The sequence below is a fragment of the Gorilla gorilla genome, chromosome 1 (genome assembly GCF_029281585.2).
Source record: "Gorilla gorilla gorilla isolate KB3781 chromosome 1, NHGRI_mGorGor1-v2.1_pri, whole genome shotgun sequence".
Classification (NCBI taxonomy): Eukaryota; Metazoa; Chordata; class Mammalia; order Primates; family Hominidae; genus Gorilla; species Gorilla gorilla.
In genome coordinates, this window is record NC_073224.2 from 215,848,540 (window position 1) to 215,873,967 (window position 25,428).

At 42.2% G+C, this 25,428-nt stretch overlaps 1 protein-coding gene across 9 annotated transcripts; it reads left to right on the plus strand.

Moving 5' to 3' along the window:
* The first annotated feature begins 10,706 nt into the window (after positions 1 to 10,706).
* SRSF10 (serine and arginine rich splicing factor 10) lies at positions 10,707 to 24,697 on the plus strand. Of its 9 annotated transcripts, none has more exons than XM_063701766.1 (6): positions 10,707 to 10,915; positions 12,271 to 12,375; positions 16,010 to 16,113; positions 19,114 to 19,276; positions 19,502 to 19,552; positions 19,686 to 24,697. In XM_063701766.1, exons 1-6 carry the CDS (start codon positions 10,851 to 10,853, stop codon positions 19,981 to 19,983), a joined length of 786 nt encoding a protein of 261 aa, XP_063557836.1. In that variant the 5' UTR covers positions 10,707 to 10,850; the 3' UTR covers positions 19,984 to 24,697. The 9 variants fall into 9 exon arrangements, with proteins under 9 accessions (XP_063557836.1, XP_063557845.1, XP_063557840.1 ...); XM_063701775.1 differs by having other exon boundaries at positions 10,709 to 10,915; positions 23,179 to 24,697; XM_063701770.1 differs by having other exon boundaries at positions 10,710 to 10,915; positions 23,412 to 24,697.
* The last annotated feature ends 731 nt before the right edge of the window (positions 24,698 to 25,428 follow it).

Below are 25,428 nucleotides of genomic sequence, written 5' to 3' on the forward strand. Positions count from 1 at the left end.
TCAAGCAATCTTCCTTCTCAACTTCCTGAGTAGCTGGAACTGTAGTCATGTGCCACCATGCCCAGCTTTTTTTTTTTTTTTTCTGTAGAGAGGGGGCCTCTGCTATGTTAATCGGTTGAACTCCTGGGCTCAAGCAATCCTCCTGCCTCAGCCTCCAAAATGCTGGGATTACAGGATAAGCCACTGTACCTTAACTTGTTTTTTTCTGTTTTTTTTTTCCTCTCCCCAACATGAGACAAGACAGATACAATTCTATATATTGGATTTCTGATAATAATTTGTTTGAAAAAAAAGCTTTGTGGCCTTTTAAGGATGACTGAAATCCATTAACAGGATGACCTCTATACATTTTTTTTTTTAAAACAGGGTCTCCCTCTGTCACCCAGGCTGGAGCATAGTGGTACCATCATGGCTTACTGCAGCTTCAACCTCTTGGGCTCAAGTGATCCTCCCACCTCAGCCTTCCTAGTAGGTGGGACTACAGGTGTGTGCCACCGTGCCTAATTATTTTTTCAGAGGTAGGGTCTCAGTATGTTGCCCAGGTTGGTTTTGAACTCCTGGCCTTAAGCAGTCCTCCCACCTCGGCCTGGCTTCAACATTCTCACACAGTCATGCATGGCTTAATGGTGGGGATTTTTTTCTGAAAAACGCATTGTTAGGCAATTTCATCAATGTCCAAACATCAAAGTATACTTACACAAACCTAGATGATATAGGATGTTGCTCCTAGGCCACAAACTTGAACAGCATGTTACTGTACTGAATACTATAGTCAACTGTAACACAGTGACCATGTTGGCCAGGCTGGTCTCAAACTCCTGACCTCAAATGATCTGCCTGCCTCAGTCTCTCAAAGTGCTGGGATTACAGGTGTGAGCCACTGCACCTGGCCCAGAGGCTGCTTTACAGTTAACTTTCTAATATATAAATAGAAGGAGTACACTCTAAACTATACTTTTTAGTAGTTATTAAAAACTATTAATACTAATATTATATGTGTATATATTGTAACCCATAAATATATATATCCTATGTATCCCCAAAAATTAAAAACAAAAAGTTATACAAAATAAAAAGCATAGTATAGTAAATACATAAATCAGTAACATAATCATTTATTATCATTATCAAGTATTATGTACTGTACATAATTGTATATGCTATACTTTTTTATTTTTTGAGACAGGATCTCATTCCCACCTTGGCCTCCCAAAGTACTGGGATTACAGGTGTAGGCCACCATGCCTGGCCTATGCTATACTTTTATACAACTGACAGCCCAGTAGGTTTATTTACACCAGCAACACCACATAACAATAGTGACATTAACTTATGACATTAAGACAGCTATGACATCGCTATAATTCTATAATCTTTATAATCAGCTCATTATAATCTCATGGGAGCCCCATTGTATATAGGTGGGGTCCCCAAACCCCAGGCCACAGACCGGTACCAGTCTGCGGCCTGTTAGGAAGTAGGCCACACCACCAGAGGTGATCAGCAGGTGAGCAAGCGAAGCTTCATCTGTATTTACAGCCACCCCCCATCACTTGCATTACCACCTGAGCTCCACCTCCTGTCAGATTGGTGGCAGCATTAGATTCTCATAGGAGCACGAACCCTACTGTGAACTGCGCATGCAAGGGATCTAGGTTGCATGCTCCTTATGAGAATCTAATGCCTGATGATCTGTCACTGTCTCCTATTACCCCCAGATAGGACCACCTAGTTGCAAGAAAACAAGCTCAGAGCTCCCACCGATTCTACACTATGATGAGCTACATAATTATTTCATTATATAATACAGCTTAATAATAATATAAATAAAGCGCATAATAAATGTAATGTGCTTGAATCATCCTGAAACCATCCCCCATCCTTGATCCATGGAAAAACTGTCTTCCATGAAACTGGTCCCTGGTAGGGAGGTGGGGGTTCAGCCCCCGCCCGGCCAGCCGCCCCGTCCGGGAGGGAGGTGGCAGGTCAGCCCCTGCCCGGCCAGCCGCCCCGTCCGGGAGGGAGGTGGGGGGTCAGCCCCCGCCCGGCCAGCTGCCCCGTCAGGGAGGGAGGTGGGGGGTCAGCCCCCGCCCGGCCAGCCACCCCGTCCGAGAGGGAGGTGGGGGGCGCCTCTGCCTGGCCGCCCCTTCTGGGAAGTGAGGAGCCCCTCTGCCCGGCCACCACCCCTTCTGGGAGGTGTACCCAACAGCTCATTGAGAACGGGCCATGATGACGATGGCGGTTTTGTGGAATAGAAAAGGGGGAAAGGTGGGGAAAAGATAGAGAAATCAGATTGTTGCTGTGTCCCTGTAGAAAGAAGTAGACATGGGAGACTTCATTTTGTTCTGTACTGGGAGGGGTTCTTCTGCCTTGGGATGCTGTTGATCTGTGACCTTGCCCCCAGCCCTGTGCTCTCTGGGGCATGTGCAGTGTCCACTCAGGGTTAAATGGATTAAGGGCGGTGCAAGATGTGCTTTGTTAAACAGATGCTTGAAGGCAGCATGCTCGTTAAGAGTCATCACCACTCCCTAATCTCAAGTACCCAGGGACACAAACACTGCGGAAGGCCGCAGGGTCCTCTGCCTAGGAAAACCAGAGACCTTTGTTCACTTGTTTATCTGCTGACCTTCCCTCCACTATTGTCCTATGACCCTGCCAAATCCCCCTCTGCGAGAAACACCCAAGAATGATCAATAAAAAAAAAAAAAAGAAAGAAATAGCTAAACAAGCCAATAAAATATAAAGCTATGATAATTAATCCATTTGAATAAGACAGCATAGAGCATCCAGAAATGACCCAAATACATAAAGTGGCATTTCAAATCAATGGAGAAGGGAGGGTGTGGTAGTTCGCGCCTGTCATCCCAACCCTTTGAGGCAAAGGTGGGAAAATTGCTTGAGGTCAGGAGTTTGAAACCCGTCTCTACAAAAATTTAAAAAATTAGCTAGGCATGATGGCACATGCCTGCACTCCTACCTGTTAATACTTGGGAGGCTGAGGTAGGAGAATTACTTGAGCCCAGGAGCTTGAGGGTGTAGTGCACTATGATCGCACCACTGCACTCCAGCCTGGGTGATGGAGTGAGATCCTGACTCTAAAAAATAAAAAGGGGCAATGGTAGGTTATCCAGAATTGTATTGTAGTATAGGGTAGCCCACTGGAAAAAATAAATTCAAATCCCTATCTCACAAGTTTCATTGAAAGAGATTTCACACAAGCAAAGACTTAAATGTAATAAATAAATGAACCTATAAAACTATTACAAAAAAAACAAAAAACAAAAACAAACAAAAAAAAAGAAACTGGTCCCTGGTGCCAAAAAGGTTGGAGACTACTGGTATACAGGGCCAATTATTGACCAAAACCTTGTTATGAAGCCCATGATTGTATTTCTTCAGTTCTTTCCCATGCCCTTTGTTACATTATACCAATTGTTACATGTTAGCCTAGATAACCAGGCTACAAAGAACAGTAAGCCTTGACAATTCTATAGTCTTAAGGTAAAGGTTCTTACCTTTTCTCAGCCCCTACACGCACTCCTTGGTAAATCAGAGCTCCCTGATCTACTTTTCCAGGGAGATGTCATGTAGCATTTAAGAGTCAGACTCTAGGTCGGGCGTGGTGGCTCACACCTGTAATCCTAGCACTTTGGGAGGCCAAGGTGGGCAGATCGCTTGAAGTCAGGAGTTCGAGACCAGCCTGGCCAACATGGTGAAACCTCGTCTCTATTTAAAGTACAAAAATTAGCTGGGCATGGTGCCAGGCGCCTGTAATCCCAGCTATTCAAGAGGCTGAGGCAGGAGAATCCAGGAGGCGGAGTTTGCAGGGAACTGAGATCACGCCACTGCACTCCAGTCTGGGTGACAAGAGCAAAACTCCTTCTCAAAATAATAATAATAATCGAAGTTTTAATAGCAATTAGTTCTGAGTGGTAGGATAACAGGTGATTTTTGTTTCCTTTATATTTTTCATCTCCAAAGTTTTAACATGTATAACTAGGAAAAGTGTTATTTTAAGGCATTAAGCCAGAAGTAGTGTCTCACATCTGTAATCTCAACACTTTGGGAGGCCTCGGTGGGAGGACAGCTTGAGCCCAGGAGTTCAAGATGGGCCTCGGTAATGTAGTGAGACTCCATCTCTACAAAAAATTAGAAAAAAAAATTAGTGGGGCGTGGTGGCTTGCGTCTCAGTCTCAGCTACTTGGGAGGCTGAGGTGGGATGATCTCTTGAGCCTGGGAGGTCAAGGCTGCAATAAATCATGACTCTGCCACTGCATTCCAGGCTGGGCAACAGAGTGAGACCCTGTCTCAAAAAAATAAAAATTAAAAAAATAATGTGGTGAAAAAATATGTCCATTAGCCATGAATTCTCCCACAGAGCAAAATTAGTCAGAGCAGGGGTTGAAAGGTAAGCCTGCACATAGATATTAATAAATTGATAAATGTGTACATATGTATGTGCCCAAAAGTTTCCAACTCACAAGTAAAGGAATGTTCTCGCAGTCTGAAGAACTTGGCTTGCTGCCCACTCACTAGAGTGGGGCAGCTTATAGGAAATACCAGGCATGTCTTATCAAACAAATTAAATGAACATGCTTCTAATTGATTGTTTGCTCATGGAGACAGAGACACAACACCAAGCACTGTCTGTGGCAGTTGTCTGAATTAAGCAATTGTACCAATAAAATTAATGTTGTATCGACTCAAGGCTTTGGTTCTGCCTATGGAGTCAGGCTCATAATTCCACTGACTTAACACACAGTATTTGTCCCTGTGAGTCTCCTTCCAGCAAGCAGAATGGCTCAATGAGTGTGCCATTACCCACAAATCAAGGAAACCCAGGATCAAGGAAATTCAGTTATATTGTTTACATTTGGGTCTTATTTGTGCAGTTCTGAGAACCGTACCAAGGAAAGTGGTTTTCTAACATAAATCTCAATAAAACATAGTGTCTTCAAGAAGAGGTGCAGCACCCAACAGATCATTTTCAGAAATTAACATTTGGAGGCCAAGTGCAGGGTCTCACACCTGTAATCCCAGCAATTTGGGAGGCTGACGCAGGATGATTGCTTGAGCCCAGGAGTTCGAGACCAGCCTGAGCAATATAGTAAAACTCGTCTCTACAAAAACCTTACAGAATTAGCCAAGCATGGTGGCACGAAACTGTAGTCCCAGCTACTAGGGAGGCTGAGGTGGGAGGATCATTTGAGCCTGGGAGGTGGAGGTTGCAGTGAGCTGTGATCGCACCACTATACTCCAGACAGAGCAAGACTGTCTCAAAAAAAAAAAAAAAAAAAAAAAAAAAAAAGCAAGGAAAGAAAGGAAAGAAGAAAGAAGCCGGGCACGTTGGCTCATGCTTATAATCCCAGCACTTCCGGAGGCTGAGACAGGTGGATCATGAGGTCAGGAGTTTGAGACCAGCCTGGCCAACATGGTGAAACCCCATCTCTACTAAAAATACAAAAACTTAGCCAGGCGAGGTGGCGGGCATCTGTAATCCCAGCTACTTGGGAGGCTGAGGCAGGAGAATCGCTTGAACCCGGGAAGCAGAGGTTGCAGTGAGCCGAGATCCTACCACTGCACTCTAGCCTGGGCGACATAGCAACACTCCATCTCAAAAAAAAAGGAAAGAAGGAAAATAAAGAGAGAGACAGAACTTATCATTTGGGTCTTCAAAAAAATTACCAGCCCTGGTGTTATACTCAGAATTAAATACAGTGCTCTTAGCACACTGGGCAGCACTTCCGGGATGCGATGTTGTGCTTCCAAAATTCCTTAGTGTATCTTCCCTTGTCCCTGTCCCCCAACCCCCAGCAGATTTGTAGTTTGGTAAATTACCCAGCTGAAGCCCTATCTCTGGCAGAAAGGAGTTCACACTCTCTCTCTACTTTTCCCAGCATCATCTTTTTCTAGGTTCTGGGATCCTACAGCAGAAAACATCAAAGGGCACTTTGTGGGCTGGGCACAATGGCTCACACCTCTAATCCCAGCACTTTGGAAGGCCGAGGTGGGTGAATTATTTAAGGTCAGAAGTTCGAGACTAGCTTGGCCAACATGGTGAAACCCCACCTCTACTAAAAATACAAAAATTAGCTGGGCGTGGTGGCACATGCCTGTAATTCCAGCTACTCGGGAGGCTGAGGCAGGAGAATCACTGGCACCCGGGAGGCAGAGGTTGCAGCGAGCTGAGACTGCACCACTACATTCAAGCCTGGGTGACAGAGCGAGACTCCATCTCAAAAAAAAAAAAAAAAGGGACACTTTGAGTGTGAGGCGGAAAGCAATTCTGGTGAGTAAATATATGTCCCTCAGTTGCCTGTATTATTTCTCAAGGCATTATGAATAATAATAATTGTTGGCATTCAGGGCCAGCTTCTTGAGCGTGCTACTTGTGCACTGGAATAGGCCCCATGCTCAGAAGGACCCTGCACTTGGCTTAGTACTCTGCGATTGTCGTTTTGAATTTCTTTTTTTTTTTTTTTGAGACGGAGTCTTGCTTTGTCGCCCAGGCTGGAGTGCAGTGGCGCGATCTCGGCTCACTGCAAGCTCCACCTCCTGGGTTCACGCCATTCTCCTGCCTCAGCTTCCCGAGTAGCTGGGACTACAGGTGCCCACTACCACGCCCGGCTAATTTTTTTGTATTTTTAGTAGAGACGGGGTTTCACCGTGTTAGCCAGGATGGTCTCGATCTCCTGACCTCGTGATCCGCCCGCCTCGGCCTCCCAAAGTGCTGGGATTACAGGCGTGAGCCACCGCGCCCGGCCTGAATTTCTTAATAAATATTGAATGAAGGGCCTTGCATTTTCATGTTGTACTGGGCCCCTGTGATCCTGTTAACATTTTAGGGCACTTTCTATGCATCAGACTCCATTCTAAATCTTCACCCTATTAAACACGAGTGGCTGGAGTAGCACCAGACTGTGTAAATTTCCTCCATTACTTAAGGTAATTGGCAGGACTCTGTTTTCTTGCCACTGAAAGTACTTAATTGAGAGGGACAGGGGAGACACTTGCTCAGCAAGGCCTTCCTAGGCAAACCTGTTTTAAAAATAAAAAACAAGGCCGGGGGCACAGTGGCTCACACCTGTAATTTCAGCACTTTGGAAGGCCAAGGCAGGTGAATCAATTAGGTCAGGAGTTTGAGACCAGCCTGGCCAACATGGTGAAAACCCATCTGTACTGAAAACAGAAAAATTAGCCAGGCATGGTGGCAGGAGCCTGTAGTCCCAGCTACTCGGGAGGCTGACGTAGGTGAATCGCTTGAACCCGGGAGGCGGAGGCTGCAGTAAGCCAAGATCCAGCCACTGCATTCACGCCTGGTCAACAGAGCAAGACTACGTCTCAAAAAATAAAATAAAATAAAAATAAGTAAAAATCAAAAACAAGAAAAAAACCTATCACATTACTGTATCTTTCATATAACAAACCTGCATTTACTTTATTTTCTCATTGCCATCGCCCTAGAAATATAAGCTGTATGTTTTTCATTACTGAATTTCAAGCTTCTAGCACAATGTCTGACACATAACAGGGAATCAAACTTTTTTTTGTTTTGTTTTGTTTTGTTTTTCACATCAGCCTCCCAAAATGCTGGGATTTTGGGGCCACCTTGCCTGGCCCAACATTTTAATAAATTAAGCATGCAAATCTTGGGAAACAAAAATTTAGAATAGCTCTGCTACAGAGTGCTACAAACTATCATCACCTGTATCAAATCACTTAATTGTCTTAGATGCTGATTGACACAAAAATAATGCTTTTATGACTTTTTATTAAATAAAAGCTCATTTAATTTAACAGTACTTGAGTCCTTGCTACCTGCTTGGCACTGTGCCACACGCTGGAGGCATTCCAACCGAAGTCTCTCATCTCCAGAAGGTGACTCTTATCGAGCAGGAAATGGCTCTCAAAAGGGCCTCCAAAATCAAAACCATACTAAAGATTATTTGCTATTTTCATGCTCATTCTCTTACAAACGTGGAGTTTTCCAGAGGGTACATGATGTGATGTGTGACAAAGGGTAGTGGAGTGTGTCAAAGTTTTCTCTATTTTTTTTTTCTTTTTTGAGACGGAGTCTCACCCTGTCGCCCAGGCTGGAATGCAGTGGTGCAATCTCGGCTCAATGCAACCTCTGCCTCCCGAGTTCAAGCGATTCTTCTGCCCCAGCCTCCCAACTAGCTGGGATTACAGGTGCGCGCCACTACGCCTGGCTAATTTTTGTATTTTTAGTGGAGATGGGGTTTCACTGTGTTGGTCAGGCTGTTCTCAAACTCTTGACCTCGTGATCTGCCCGCCTCAGCCTCCCAAAGTACAGGGAGGGATTACAGGCGTGAGCCACCGAGCCCAGCCGAAGTTTCCTCTATTTTAAGTTCTCATTAACTGTTTATTAATAGGTATAACCCACATTTTTTTAAAAAAAAAAAGCTCTTTGGGCTCTCCCTCTCCCTCTCCCTGTCCCTCTCCCCATGGTCTCCCTCTCCCCACGGTCTCCCTCTCCCTCTCTTTCCACAGTCTCCCTCTGATGCCGAGCCGAAGCTGGACTGTACTGCTGCCATCTCGGCTCACTGCAACCTCCCTGCCTGATTCTCCTGCCTCAGCCTGCCGAGTGCCTGGTTTTCGTATTTTTTTGGTGGAGACGGGGTTTCGCTGTATTGGCCGGGCTGGTCTCCAGCTCCTAACCGCAAGTGATCTGCAGCCTCGGCCTCCCGAGGTGCCAGGATTGCAGATGGAGTCTCCTTCACTCAGTGCTCAATGTTGCCCAGGCTGGAGTGCAGTGGCGTGATCTCCACTAGCTACAACCTCCACCTCCCAGCCGCCTGCCTTGGCCTCCCAAAGTACCGAGATTGCAGCCTCTGCCCGGCCGCCGCCCCGTCTGGGAAGTGAGGAGCGTCTCTGCCTGGCCGCCCATCATCCAGGATGTGAGGAACCCCTCTGCCCGGCTGCCCAGTCTGGGAAGTGAGGAGCGCCTCTTCCCGGCCGCCATCCCGTCTAGGAAGTGAGGAGCGTCTCCGCCCAGCAGCCACCCCGTCTGAGAAGTGAGGAGCCCCTCCGCCCGGCAGCCGCCCCGTCTGAGAAGTGAGGAGCCCCTCTGCCTGGCAGCCGCCCCGTCTGAGAAGTGAGGAGCCCCTCCGCCCGGCAGCCATCCTGTCTGGGAAGTGAGGAGCGTCTCCGCCCGGTAGCCGCCCCGTCCGGGAGGGAGGTGGCAGGTCAGCCCCCGCCCGGCCAGCCGCCCCATCCGGGAGGGAGGTGGGGGCCAGCCCCCGCCCGGCCAGCCGCCCCGTCCGGGACGGAGGTCGGGGGCTCCTGCACCCGGCCACCGCCCCGTCCTGGAGGTGGGGGGCGCCTCTGCCCGGCCGCCCCTTCTGGGAAGTGAGGAGCCCCTCTGCCCGGCCGCCACCCCGTCTGGGAGGTGTACCCAACAGCTCATTGAGAACGGGCCATGATGACGATGGCAGTTTTGTGGAGTAGAAAAGGGGGAAATGTGGGGAAAAGATAGAGAAATCAGATTGTTGCTGTGTCTGTGTAGAAAGAAGTAGACACAGGAGACTCCATTTTGCTCTGTACTAAGAAAGATTCTTCTGCCTTGGGATGCTGTTGATCTATGACCTTGCCTCCAACCCTGTGCTCTCTGAAATATGTGCTGTGTCCACTCAGGGTTAAATGGATTAAGGGCGGTGCAAGATGTGCTTTGTTAAACAGATGCTTGAAGGCAGCATGCTCGTTAAGAGTCATCACCACTCCCTAATCTCAAGTACCCAGGGACACAAACACTGCGGAAGGCCGCAGGGTCCTCTGCCTAGGAAAACCAGAGACCTTTGTTCACTTGTTTATCTGCTGACCTTCCCTCCACTATTGTCCTATGACCCTGCCAAATCCCCCTCTGCGAGAAACACCCAAGAATGATCAATAAAAAAAAAAAAAGGAAAGAAAAGAAAGACATGGAGTAAAAAATAAATAAATAAATAAATAAATAAGCTCTTTGGAATCTTCCATAATACACAAGAATATAAAGGCGTTCTGAGACCAAAAAGTTTGAGAACTGCTGCAATACAGGTCCGATGCATACCCAGGAAGCCATCAGCAACAAAGAATACACTACAAATGACCACAGTCATGAACCTACAGTGTGAGGTTTGGTCCCACCCAGGTTGGGAGCCAAATGCGTGACTAAGTGGAGATGGCTAGGGTGTGGGTGAGGGGCAAAGGCAGGCTGAAAACACTGGAGAGACAGGCCCAGCTCTGCGCAAGGGCACACACCTCCTTCCTTTACACACTCAATACAACAAGCTGTAAATCCTTCTTTCGCAGGTCAGGGCATAACCTGGACCAAACGGGAAATTTAAGGCAAAATAAAAGCAGGGCATTAACTTGGACCAACCAGGAAATTTAAGGCAGCCTCTCTGAACTAAATAGTTTAAAAATCTGTCCATTTAGTAGTAACCGCAAAGTTTGGCCTAGAGACTAAAACATCTGCTTCCTGATTTGGGGGTGGAGATGAAGGGGAGTGTAAGGTAGAAAACGGCGGGAAATGAAGACCTAAAGAAAGAAAGAACAGGCTTGGGGGAGGGTAAGAGGCACCGCAAGAAGCCAATGAATGACACCGAGGCCGAGGCGCGTGCGCCAGCCCTGCGCATGCGCAGGCGGACGCCTGGTGTTCTCGCGGGAAAGAACCGTTGCGCCCGACTTTGCGCGGAGGTAGGAGGGGGAAGTGGAGGCGGGAGTGAAGTCTCGCGAGAAGAGTCGGTTGCCGTAGCAGAGCCCTCTAGCTGTGTGTGTCTGAGGCTCGGCCGCCTGAGCCGCGGACGGTTTGCTAAGCCCGTTAGTGCGCCGGGCCGAGACACGCCGCCGCCATGTCCCGCTACCTGCGTCCCCCCAACACGTCTCTGTTCGTCAGGAATGTGGCCGACGACACCAGGTAGGTACAAGGCAGGTACTCCGGGCCTAGGCGGGGAGGCCGCAGGCGCCTGGAGAGGACCCTGGTGGTGGCGGCACTGGGCCGGGGGAGGGGACGGAGTGAAGATGGCGGGTCCCGCGCCCGCTTTGGCGCCGAAGTAGGCCGCGCAGCGGGCCTCAGCCGTCGCGTGGAAGCGAGGGCGGCGCCTCTGCCCTCGCCGGGCCGCGTGGCGGGGTTTTTCGGTCCCCCTCCCCCTCCGCAGTTTGCAGCCCCTTTCTCCCTGCTTCCTGCCGGCGCGAGCAGCTCCCCGCCGCGGCCTTTCCGCGACCCGCCGGCCGCCCCCCATTGATTTGAAGTTCACATTCTTCGAGGTTCACGCCCCCTTGGCCCAGAGATTTTTTTTTCCCCAGCCAAAAAATAGGTGAAATAACGGGATCGAGGGAGAGGAATGTTGCTACCATTTATCTTTGTTGTTGTTGCCGTTGTTAATATTTGGGGGTTTTAATCAGTTGGAGGTGTTTGGAGAAAGGGAGCGTTGAGATTTGGGGAGTTAGGTTTTTCCAGTTAAATGTTGCGAGTAGTTTTTCTTATTTCCTGGAAATTCTGGTCACCCTTTGAAAAGGGAGGTTTGGGAAGCCTCAATCATTAGGACGTTGACAGCTAAGTTAGATTAATTCAGACGTAACTTAAATAGGCTTTGTTCTCACCATTCCCTTGTTTCGAGTTGCCTTCAGATTATTTTGGAAGAGTTCTTACTACAAGATGAGGCTTCTTATTTCACAAATAATGAATCTACACACAGAAAATAAGTGGTTTGGGTTTTTGGTGTTTCGTGGGGGTTTTTTGCTAGCTTTGTGATTTGCTTTTGTCTTTAAGAAGGAAAGAAAGCAATAATTCTTTCCATAAATATTTCCATAATTTTTAATAATTATGTTAGCATCTAGAGAAATTTTCCCTTTACGTCATCTTGACACTATTTAAGGAGTTCGATATTTGTGACTTTTTCAGACCATGTTTATCTACTGTTAAGTGTCTAAATCTGTCGCTAAAATCGGGGAGTAAAAATAAGTGCTTGGTGTTTTTCAGAGTGCTAGAGTCGATTTGATGCTGTAAAAGTAAAAAAAAAACCAAAAAACCAATGCTTATATACAACCTAATGCTGCTGTACCTTTTATGAAAAATGAAGGCTGTAGATAAAAATAAATTGTGGTCATTCCCTTGTACCATACATATGTCTGCTGTTGTCCTGTTAATGTAAACTGCATTTTTATCTTCCAAATTCTTGGATCCTAGCTTTCCTTCATCAAAAAGATATATTGCCTATACATCTTAAGGACTTGGACATAAAAATTTGAGGTCTTTTTATGATGTTTTAGGTCTGAAGACTTGCGGCGTGAATTTGGTCGTTATGGTCCTATAGTTGATGTGTATGTTCCACTTGATTTCTACACTCGCCGTCCAAGAGGATTTGCTTATGTTCAATATCCTTTCTTCAGATGGCTGATTAGTGAGGGGTGTTGAAGTTTGAAATTCAAGTTTATGTAAGTGGTAACATCTAAAAAGTAGTTCTTTTTGTCCTCTAATAAATGTCTGTCTTCAAATTTTTGAAAATTAATTCTGACTCACACATTGCTCTCGTTATTAAAGTTAATCCAAAAATGGTAAAATATATAAATTCCCATTCATGCTTCTGAAACTCAAATCGATGATTATATATGTGATTTAAATTTGAATGCACTCTGGTTGCTACTACCTTTAATGTAAGTCCTTTAAAAGTTAATATGTTCTTGTGCTTAGCAATTAAAATTTGGTATTCTTGTTTGTTAATTTGAATCACTTGATCAAAAACAAATTGTATAACAATGAGGTAAACTTCTTTAATATTGTCCCCTAATTTGCTGTCCTCTGTTGTTACCTCAGAGAATGTAAAGCTGTACAGTTATGGCGACCCCAAAGAGAAAGCATGAAAGAACCTTTAGAGTAGAGTTCAACACTTAAGGCAAGTAGACAAGCCAAAGACCTCTTAAGGATCAGGCTTGAAGAGAAGGGAGAGTTTGGGAAAAGAAAAAATAAAGAAAAGCTGGAAGAAGGACAAGCCTAATGGGAGACAAAGCCTCGCTTTATCTACAAAAGGGGGAAAAGGTTGTTTTTCAAAGTTAAAGATAAAGCCATCTGTCATATTTGGCCAAGCATCTCATGACAAGTCCTTCTGACAAGCACTTAAAGAGTTAAAGGTCAAGATGAAGTTGAATGATGGCCAAGATTAAAGGAGTCATACCTGATGTATCCTACAGAATAACTATTTTTCTTTTTTTTTTTTTAATGTTTTGTAAGCAGTTAATTTTCAAAATTATTCTGGCTTGGTCTAGTGACAAAACCTGTAACTTGATTTATGTGGGCCTTTGATGTTGTGATTGTGGTCTTGTATAAATGCACTCTCTCTTATCAAGTTAAAGTGTAACAGGATGTATATTCTTAAGATTAAATTCAGCATATTTTGGTTTTGGACCAGGTGGCCAGATGCCACAGAGTAGCAGGCAGTGCTCTTTGGAGTAGCATGGGGTTCTGGGGTTAAGCCACAGAGCCCTGCTTAAAGGAGAGACAGGTGCATGCACTGGGGACTACTTAGAAACAGCTCTGGTGGTCTTGTAGGGTCAGAGCCACTAGAAATTCTGTTTATATATAGATTTTAAAGTGGTTGCTGGGGACACATATAAACCCTTAACTTCTTTAACTTAGCCCTGTGAGGACTGCTGGCCCTGCGCTGCTTTAGCACAATGATCAGTTGGCCCTGAATGAGTTGCAGAAGGCCTTCTCCCTGGTATAGGTACCTAACTGGGACCTATGGGAGACTGGTCCCTGACCCAGAGTTTCAGGTGACCTTACTTCCGTTCCTTTCAGTGAGATCATCTCCCTGCAACAAGGGTTTGGGTTGTGGACCTCAGACTAGGAAAAGTTCTTCCTGCTTAAATTCAGTGAGCCTCAAACTTTTAAGTTAGTGGAGTCCTAGTGAGACTTAGGGAAAAGCCAAAAGCTACTCCTGCAGGGCCGGTGATCAAGGACAGTTGTGAGAATTGGTTGCAAAGCTCCATTACAGAGAAAATAATAGCTATATCTGGCTTAGGAAATAAAGGTAGCGGTGCGTTCTGGCTTACAACATAGACCTGATTTTACCTAGTGTTGGGTGGCCCAGGAATCAAGGTCAGTAGTAGTTTGATTCAAGAGTGTGTGATATTTGATGCAAAAAAGGCTAGTAATTCAAAGCAATCTAAAGGAGAATGATAATTTTAAAATACATATTCAGTAAGTCTATGGTTTTAAAATAGTTGAAAAGAAATAAGTAACAGGCTTATGAATTTCATTTTTGAAAAGACCATGAAGTACAAATTTCTCCATGACTGACATCAGAGTGATACTTGGCTGCCTCTACTGCTGCTGTCTCTTCTGTCTGACTCCATTCGCAATAGCCTTTTCTTCCTATCCCTGGCTTACCGAGTAAAGTAGAAACTTGCCATCAGCCCAGGATTCTGTTTTCGAGGGTAGCCCCAGAGAGGATGCTCTGTTCTCATTAATAATTTTTACGGCTCTCAATATAAATCCTTTTTATACTTATTATATTCTGTCTCTTGGGGTAACAAAGTAGTGTACCCATTAAGTGAACGTATTCCTTCTAATTAGTTTAGAGCCCAGCTGCATTAACCTTGAGGGATGTTCAGTTACAGTATTCAAGGTTCTGAACTCCCCATCAGCCTTTCCCTTTTCATGTTGAAAGCCCAGTTATTTAAAACTTGTCCTTCCGTTTAATCTGTTCATAATGGCCTCGGGAAGACAGAGCTGGAAACCTGCAGTCCTTAATTCCTTTCAGAACAAAAAGTGGGAAGTCTATTAAGGCAGACCTTTTAGTCTCTATAATAAAAGAATACCAGTATTGGTCTCGAAAAAGGAGTGTGTCACTTCAGGCATATTTTAAATCACCTCTCTAAATCTGCAGTCTTGTGTTGTCTCTCAAATTTAGGAAAAAGAAATGTGCAAACTAGAATGGGGATTTTTGAGATAGAATGAAAACCTGTATCTGTACCTAACCTAGCTCTCTTTCCAAACCATTTATATCAAACACTGTCTTGAATGTGTACTTGGCCTCTGTTAAAATGATGGTTTTAGGAAAGGAGCTAGGTTTGGACAGAATAGCTATATAAAGCCAGGAGTTCTCGTAGTATTATTGCTGACATGACCAGGGAGGACAAGCAGCTTAGCTTCTCAGATCAAAAACAAGTACTAGTAGTTCCTGCTTAAGGCTGGTAAATAATATCTTGAAATTCTCAAGTTGGAAACCAGTCTCAAACGCATTTCTTTGCAAGAAGTTGTATATTTAGGGTCATGGTTAGGGCTTTCCAGTCTAGGAGTCCTTACAGTGGTCTGTTTCTTGATAGCATGCTTTTACAGTCTGCATGGATGTAATAACGCTTTTGGTATAGTGATTGTCTTGAGTACTGCTTGACTCTGGTCTTGATGCCCACAAATGGCTGGCGTGCTTGTCTTCCCATGCAGTGGAAGGAAGACAGTTAAATGAAATAGTAGTATTAGATAATATATGAAAAAGAAAACAGCAAAATAAATTTGAAGTTAATGCTTTCGTCTCTTGTAAGGTAAGGCATATACTGCTTGCTTACACAAGAACTATTGGCATTTTCTTTTTTTCGTTTGAAACAAATATGAAAAATAGTATTTTGGTTTTAAGAAATTTTTATTTTAGCATACAACATATAACTGACATTTGTTTTTCTTTTTTGTCTTGTAAACTTAATTCTTAAAACTTAGGAAAATTTTTGGATAGGACAACTTGGTGATTCAGCTATAACAGATCTTATTTCAATAATAACTTTACTGCAATATGTATTCATACATTTTCAAATGTGTGCCTTAGGAAATCACAAGTGCTTTTATAGTGTGAAGTGTTAATGGCTGAATCCAACTGAATCACCAACTAGTAAGTGGGGGTCTGGTTGATGTTCTGGAATAATATTGGGAGATTGTGAATTGTTCCAGACATACCAACTGAACTTTCATTCATTATCAAAGTTTGCAAAACTTCCCAAGCCCCTTAACATTTAGCACATTTGAGGATGTTCGTGATGCTGAAGACGCTTTACATAATTTGGACAGAAAGTGGATTTGTGGACGGCAGATTGAAATACAGTTTGCCCAGGGGGATCGAAAGAGTAAGTACCCTTATGCCTGATATGTATGAAACATTATTTTTTAGTGTTTTGAGATTTTTTTTTTTAAGAATTTAAGCAATTTGTGTTTCTGTTCAAAACCCAAAGGGATCTTTTTTTTCTTTCTTTCTTTCTTTTTTTTTTGAGACGGAGTCTCACTCTGTTGCCCAGGCTGGAATGCGTGCAGTGGTGCGATCTTGGCTCACTGCAACCACCACCTCCCGGGTTCAAATGATTCTTATGCCTCAGCCTCCCGAGTAGCTGGGATTACAGGTGCATGCCACCACATCTGGCTGATTTTTGTATTTTTAGTAGAGACGGAGTTTCACCATGTTGGCCAGGCCGGTCTCGAACTCCCCACCTCAGGTGATCCACCCGCCTCAGCCTCTCAAAGTGCTGGGATTGGGATTACAGGCATGAGCTACTGTGCCTGGCCCAAAAGGATCATATTTAAGAAAATGGAGTATCTTGAATATTTCATCATGTTTTCCAGATTGTAAGTTTTGGGGTAAGTGTAAGTAGGAGGTGGAGATGAGAATGCCTGAAATATATGTGGACTCTTTTGAAAGTTGGTTATGCAGGCTTACCAGATGTTCGCTGCGTACTTACAAGGCAGGAATACAGGTTTTAGAGTCAAAAAGACCTGTGTGTGAATTCTGGCTTAGCCATTATGTTACCTTGGGCAAGATACTAATTAAGAGATTGAAATAACCACAGGGTGCAGTGGCTCACACCTGTAATCCCAGCACTTTGCGAGGCCGAGGTGGGTGGATCACAAGGTCATGGTGAAACCCCGTCTATACTAAAAATACAAAAAATTAGCCAGGCATGGTGGCGTGCACCTGTAGTCCCAGCTACTGGGGAGGCTGAGGCAGGAGAATTGCTTGAACCTGGCAGGCAGAGGTTGCAGTGAGCCGAGATCATGCCACTGCACTCCAGACTGGGCAACAGAGCGAGACTGTGCCTAAAAAAAAAAAAAAAAAAAAAAAATAGCTGCTGAGGAGAAGAGGAGCTCTTGAGTACTCAATGCAAACTATTGGAACTCTAGTTCTTGAGTTGGGTAATAGATTGCTGGTTATGCATTGTGTTATTTATATGTACTCCAATACATAAAGTATCTGCTTCATTGAATTGAATGAGATAAGAATTGAAGTGTATATAAGGCATTTAGGAATGCCTTATTCTACTTAGGGTCTTAGAACTGTAATAATATATTAATGCATGTTGACACTGCACATTGTTCATAGGCCACCTATAAATATTTTGTTAATTGTGTTCTTAATGAATGGAATCTGTGGTGGGATCATTCCAAATCAGCATATGGTTCAGTGGTCATTTTTTTCAGCCATTTGAAAATGTAAAATGTGTGGGTGTGGTAGCTCACGCCTGTAATCCCACCACTTTGGGAGGCCTAGGTGGGAGAATTGCCTGAGCCCAGGAGTTTGAGACCAGCCTGGGCAACAAAGTGAGACCCCATCTCCACAAAAAATAAAATAAAAAATTAGCCAGGCTTGATAGTGCACACCTGTGGTCCCCGCTAGAGGCAGGAGGATCACTTGGGCCCAGGAGGTTGAGGTTGCAGAGAGCTGTGTTTGCACAAGTGCACTCCAGCCTGGGTAGCAGCAAGACTCAATCTCAAAACAAAAAGGCACTCACTTCCATTTGGAGTTTTTAAAAATCCTTTTATGGTATGGATTCCCAGTGTCAGAAAATAGTTACCAGGTCTTGGCTGATAAACTAGATGGTGAGAAGACTTTGAAAATAGTTGGGGATATTAGTATTATTTTTAACATAAAACAGTCTTCTAATACACTTTCTTGAAAATAAATACGTGCCTTTTCCAAGATGAAAATTTGCAGTTACCTCAACCCAGCCTTGGCTGAATCACGTTCTGCATCTGCATCTCACACCAAAACTACAGACACCTCTAAAACAGACTCCAGGGCTGGGCGCGGTGGCTCAAGCCTGTAATCCCAGCGCTTTGGGAGGTCAAGGCGGGCAGGGGCAGATCACCTGAGGTCAGGAGTTCAAGTCCAGCCTGACCAACATGGAGAAACCCTGTCTGCACTAAAAATACAAAACTAGCCTGGTGTGGTGGCGCATGCTGTAATCCCAGCTACTTGGGAGGCTGAGGCAGGAGAATCGCATGAACTCAGGAGGCGGAGGTTGTGGTGAGCCGAGATCGCGCCATTGCACTCCGGCCTGGGCAACAAGAGCAAAACTCCATCTCAAAAAAAAAAAAACAGACTCCAGGCTGGGTGTGGTGGCTCACACCTGTAATCCTAGCACTTCGGGAGGCCGAGGCGGGTGGATTATTTGAGGTCAGGAATTCGAGACCAGCCTGGCCAATATGGTGAAACCCTGTCTCTACTAAAATACAAAAATTAGCCGGGTGTGATGGCACGTGCCTGTAATCTCAGCTCCTCCGGAGGCTGAGGCAGGAGAATGGCTTCAACTGGTGTGGGGTGGAGGTTGCAGTGAGTTGAGATTGCGCCACTGCACTCCAGCCTGGGTAACAGAGCAAGACCCTGGTCTCAAAAATTAAAATAATTAAAAAAAAAAAAAAGACAAGCCAAAACACATACACGCTTTTTTTTTTTTTTTTTTTTTTTTGGAGACAGGGTCTCTGACCCCCAGGCTGGCGTGCAGTGGTGTGATCACAATTTACTGCAGCCGCCAACTCATGAGCTCAAGTGATTTCCCCCCTTAGCCTCCTGGGTAGCTGGAATACATATGCAATCCACTAGGCCCAGCTAATTATTTTTTGTAGAAATGGCATATTGCTATGTTGCCCCAGGCTGGTCTCAAACTCCTGGGCTCAAATGATCCTCCCACCTCAACCTCCCAAAGTAGTGGGATCACAGGTGTGAGCCACCATCTGGGTCATACATGCTCTGTTTGGGATATAAGAGGGGATGCAGGGATTTTTTTTTTCCCTATTTATTGAGGGCTTTAATATTGTGTTTAATATTTTTAAGTATTTCTGTTCTTTGTATTTCCTAGCACCAAATCAGATGAAAGCCAAGGAAGGGAGGAATGTGTACAGTTCTTCACGCTATGATGATTATGACAGATACAGACGTTCTAGAAGCCGAAGCTATGAAAGGAGGAGATCAAGAAGTCGGTCTTTTGATTACAACTATAGAAGATCGTATAGTCCTAGAAAGTAAGTGTGCTATGTAGCACAGTGATCTGTTTAAAAAATGTATTTGTTAGCATTTAATTTTTTTTACTATTTTGTATACTTTTAATTATGTACATTGAATGTTTCATTGAGACAAAAAATACTGTAGCATTTTATTTTAAAAGTTTTATGGTTTGCTTTTAATTAGAAACTTTGCCTCTATGAATAGATATTTGTCACTGCTTTTTCTGATATGCTTTTTAGCAGTAGACCGACTGGAAGACCACGGCGTAGCAGAAGCCATTCCGACAATGATAGGTAAATAACTTTGCTTTGAAAAAGACTCATGTATTTTTTAATTTCAGAGTGAACTTTTGCTCTAAAAATAACAAATTTGATTAATATAGAATCTAATTTTTACTCTAATTATATCTCTCCTCTGTTTTGAAAGATTCAAACACCGAAATCGATCTTTTTCAAGATCTAAATCCAATTCAAGATCACGGTCCAAGTCCCAGCCCAAGAAAGAAATGAAGGCTAAATCACGTTCTAGGTCTGCATCTCACACCAAAACTAGAGGCACCTCTAAAACAGATTCCAAAACACATTATAAGTCTGGCTCAAGATATGAAAAGGAATCAAGGAAAAAAGAACCACCTAGATCCAAATCTCAGTCAAGATCACAGTCTAGGTCTAGGTCAAAATCTAGATCAAGGTCTTGGACTAGTCCTAAGTCCAGTGGCCACTGATAGTATAAACCATGGTCATTTTTAGGCATGTATCATTCATTTACTCATAGTTTGGTTTACTTAAATTATCAGGAATACAATGTTGCAATGATGCTTAAAAAACACTTGTTAGTTTTCCCTGTACCAGGCAATGGTTATAATTAAAATGATATGCTGTTGAGAAGCCACTCTTAAGAGTCCAGTTTGTTTAATGTTATGGGCAGCTACCAATTTGTGGTGTCTCTGTATATTTTTGTAAAGATTCTCATTTTTTATGCTTGAAGTATTTGGTGAAAAGATGTTGGTTGACCATAATTTGCAACATTGTCTCATTAAAAATAAACTTTCATATTCATATTTGGTAGAACTGTTAACCTAGAAATGTAGCTTGCTAATAAGATAGAATGATACAAAACTGAAGTAGTAGCCACAGTACAACACTGACTGCTCAGACACATTTAGGTTCAGGGTGGACCTTAATGTTTTGTCAAGATGTCTAGGCCCGGCTGGGCGTGGTGGCTCACACCTGTAATCCCAGCACTTTGGGAGGCCGAGGCGGGCGGATCACGAGGTCAGGAGTTCGAGACCAGCCTGACCAACATGGTGAAACCCCGTCTCTACTAAAGATACAAAAATTAGCCGGGCATGGTGGCACATGCCTGTAATCTCAGCTACTCAGGAGGCTGAGACAAGAGAATCGCTTGAACCTGGGAGGTAGAAGTTGCAGTGAGCCAAAATCACGCCACTGCACTCCAGCCTGGGCAACAGAGTGAGACTCCGTCTCAAAAAAAAAAAAAAAAAAACCGGATGTCTAGGCCAATGATAATTATTTTTGATGCAGTGTGGATTAGTTCTTTTGTTAACCCCACTGTCTTGGGGAATGATGCCAGCTGGGAAATTGAGTTTTTGACTGAAACATGGAGCCTTCACTGCTTTTTTTCTGGTTCCTATGAAGATTTGGAACATAGAAAACACAAAAACTCACCTTAAAATTTGAGCAGGTCGTTGATGGCAAAAATAATTTTAAGGAAAAAGGAATATTCTTATGTAGTTATTCTAAAGTTTAAGGAGCGTTGTTGACCATAATATTGCTTAGTTTTCTTACTGCTGTTAGAAGCAAGTAAATTGTTTCAAAGTAGGTTTTGTGTGTGTGTGTGCCTAGTGTAAAAGAACTGAAATTTTGATGCTTACAGCACTTGGCTCGTGCATTTGTATCAAAATTTGCCTGCCTCTTTATGAGAGAGGCCTGCTTTTCACACCTCAGTTTATTTAATACGAGGCAAGTTGAAAGACAACACTCATTCTAGGTGATTCTGTGGTGCCATGAAATTTAAGGTAATTTGGGGAAAAGGATTAGTCAGTTTTAAGCAAGAGTCACATCTTCTGAGCTTTCGATTATCAGTGTAGTACCTGACTAAAAATGAAGTAATACCCTTAACCATTTATAATTTCTAGTATTTCTCTGAATGATCGTTTTGGGGACAAAAGTGACTTGACATGTCCAGTTTCATTTCAGAATAAAAAGCTAGCATCTTTAAAAATCTCAGATTGCTTGCTTACAGATACAAGTAAGAATTATGGAGAAACGATTCCTTTTAGAGGATTACTTTTTTCAATTTCGGTTTTAGTAATCTAGGCTTTGCCTGTAAAGAATACAACGATGGATTTTAAATACTGTTTGTGGAATGTGTTTAAAGGATTGATTCTAGAACCTTTGTATATTTGATAGTATTTCTAACTTTCATTTCTTTACTGTTTGCAGTTAATGTTCATGTTCTGCTATGCAATCGTTTATATGCACGTTTCTTTAATTTTTTTAGATTTTCCTGGATGTATAGTTTAAACAACAAAAAGTCTATTTAAAACTGTAGCAGTAGTTTACAGTTCTAGCAAAGAGGAAAGTTGTGGGGTTAAACTTTGTATTTTCTTTCTTATAGAGGCTTCTAAAAAGGTATTTTTATATGTTCTTTTTAACAAATATTGTGTACAACCTTTAAAACATCAATGTTTGGATCAAAACAAGACCCAGCTTATTTTCTGCTTGCTGTAAATTAAGCAAACATGCTATAATAAAAACAAAATGAAGGAAATAATGATTAACTGGAATTATTACAGTATTGAATATGATTCTAAAATAACAATGGAAACAGTCCTTTATAGATTTAGGAATATTTTAAATCATTGTTGCACTAGGCACAACTAACTTTTACTTTGGAAATGATAGAACTTGCCAGAAAGGTACATCTTTTACACAGTAGTTAAAAATTCATTGTGTAATATCAAAGTTGTTTCATGATTGCTCATTAAGCCTCTTGGGTTAACTAACTTAAGAGGTTATTTGGTAGTGTTAAGATGAAATTTGGATCAGCTAATTCCAAGTTTATATTTTCATTATTGGATGGATCAGTAATTCTGCTCTCCCTCTTCGTAAACAAGATGCATTAGGACTTAACGTTTATGACATGATTTTAAATCATTTTAAACTGAATGTTGATGAGCAACTAATATTAAGTGATAACCTCTTTGGGGAAGTAGGTTAGGTATTTTGTGGTTTGAATTCTATCTACTTTATGACAATTATAGCTAATTTATTAAGTATTCATGATGTGCCAGACACTTGAAAAGGCTATATGTTAACTCACTCTTCACAAAACCTTATGAGAAAGATACTTTTATTTTCCCCATATCACAGATAAGGAAACTGAGGCACGAAGAAAAGACTGTAAGGCAGAGCCAGGATTTAAGCCCAGGCCTGGTCCCTTAGTTTTGGGGGGGTTTTGTTTGTTTTACAGACTATAATTTGAGAGAAGTAGATTGAGGAGATAGCTCATTGAAATTGGTCATTTTCTGTATAGAACTAGAAGGCCTAATTTCATTTTTATTTTTACTTGTGTCAACTTATTTTTAGACTTGGACTATTGAGAATCTTATATGTTGTTCCTAAAGCAACACACCTAACAGCTTCAAAAGGACTATATTACAGTTGAACCCATGGTAGTTTGGATCCTACTGATACTTGATGAGGATCTTTACGTAGTGTTTTATGTTAGTTTTGGGTGATGTAGTTGAGTCCCCCACTTACTGAGTTTACCTACTGTGTATGTGGTACTGGGCTCAATGATAAATAGAATGGTTATATCAACACTCAAATGAGGGCTGACACACTTCACCTCTCCTTTTACTTAAGATCTCTTTGCATTTTTTTTTTTTTTGAAGCCAAGTAAGCAAGAAGAAAAATGAGAGATAATGCTTCAGTGAGAGAGGAAAGGTGCTACATAGAGTATGAGCTGTTAAGTTACATCCCAGGGGAAAGACCTGGGAACTATTGTATTATTCTCTTGAAAATTTGGCCCAGTAAGCTGCTACATCCAGTTCAACTAACAAAATCCTGTATACCACAGAGAAGAATAAAGAAAACCAAACTGACAAACATCCTTCTTTTATTTAAGACCAAACTGCAGCTGGAATACCCAGTACAGTTCTGCTTACTACACTTCAAGAAAGATCTGAAAGCGGAAAAAGAACCAAAGAAGGGCAGTTCAAGCGACCAAAGGGTGGGTGGAAGGTGCTGCAGTATGAATACTGTACGAATATTTTGACTCTGGTCTGAAAAGATAAAAGAATGTTATCGAAAACTACATGGAATAATTGAAGTCCCTTCAAGTTTGAAAGTAAGCATTTTAGGACAAATAAAAGGAAATTCAACTTTGTACTTGTGGAAACTAATCCCTAAATATGAATAGGTTTATATTGATTCATGGGTAACAGGTCCATAATAAATTATTGGAAACTAGGATGTCTGAATATCAAGGAAGACAGCCATAGTCTCTTACAGTGCCTCTGTTGGTCTGTCTCAAACTGAATTGGGTGGGAAAAGGTATGGTCCAATATAAAAGTTCCATTTTTGCCATTATTGGCAAATCTTGCCTTTGTTTATTTTGGTGCCAGTGTTTTCTGCTTAATCATTTGCTTTGTTGGCATCTGTGTTTATTTACTTGTACACCACATGCAGTTTACATCTGTCTTAACTACTCTCCTTCCCAGGTAAATTCCAATTATATTTGACATCCAGCTAAGAGGGCCCATCTCTTCTCATCTCTTTCCTAGTCAGTATATTCAGCAAATATTTATTGAGCCCTTACTGTGGGCAAATCATTGTAATGGATAATTGAGAAAAATAGATAATTCCGTTATTCAGTAAATGTCTACTGAGCACAATCTAGTGAATCATTACAGTATGGCCTCATTGTTTTGTTTGAGGTGTATTATTCATAACAATATTTTACACCATTCGTATCAATGTAATTATAGAACACAATATACTATCAAGGATAAGTAATTGTGTGGTTATCTGCCATTTAAAAGTATCCAGTATTTGATCCCATTATTACAAATAATGAAAAAATGATTTCTTTTAATCTGTAATAAACTGGTTTATTATGCAGTGACTGTAATATACTAGAGTTATAATAAATTGTTTACTCTGCCTCACCAAACACATGCTAGGATATAACCCCCAAAATAAGTATTTAACTTTGCATTAGATATAAAGGAGACTGGGTGCTATAATTAGATTACTTTGAGGCAGACAGAGAGCTGTTATCCTAACTGATTTAGTATGTTCTGTAATTGAGAAAATGTTCACCAAATTATACTTTTTAGTGATTTACATGTACATTTTATAGGGGACATGTTCTGTGTATAGCAAATAAATAACTTTTATAGTATCACAAAATGTTTTGGATTCCTTAGTTTCTTATTAGGATATGATGTTTCTTTACCTATACATTGATTTCATCACATTTGATTTTTGTCATCTTTTTTGCCACATACTTAAAACTTTCCATATAAAATTATTAACTAAAAATCTGGAAGTGGAATTTAAGCTTTTAATTTATAGCAATTTTGAAAATATAGCAGAGGTATATTTTCAAGGGAGGTGTGAAATGGAGGTATTATTGTTTGTATTTTATTTTAGAAATTTTTTTTGAACTTGCCCAAGATCACACAGCAAGTGTCAGATCCTAGGTTACAGCCCATAATTTTTCACTTGTTTCATCTTTTGTTACCATGTTTGTTGTTTAATCAAATGGGGAAGTGTTTTTGTAGCTTTATTTTCATGGAGATAGTAACATTGATATAATGGGATCTAGAATTTACTTAGAGTCAAAGTGACTAGATTTAATTACAAAAAGTATTTTGTTGTATACCGTTATACACTCATTAACATAGGGGTTCTTATGGACAGAGGTTCTATGTATTTTTAAAAGAATGTGTAGAGGCTATAGACTTTTTTTGCCCTCTACCTCCCTTCTCCATTTCCTTTTGAAGTTAAGACATTTAAGGGGGAGAATTAAGGTGCATATTGAGTTGGGGTTTTGTTTAAAAATAATTAGGTAAATACATATATAACTACAATAACAATAGTTGGTAGTTCTCTAAAATATTTAATTATGGTAAATCAGA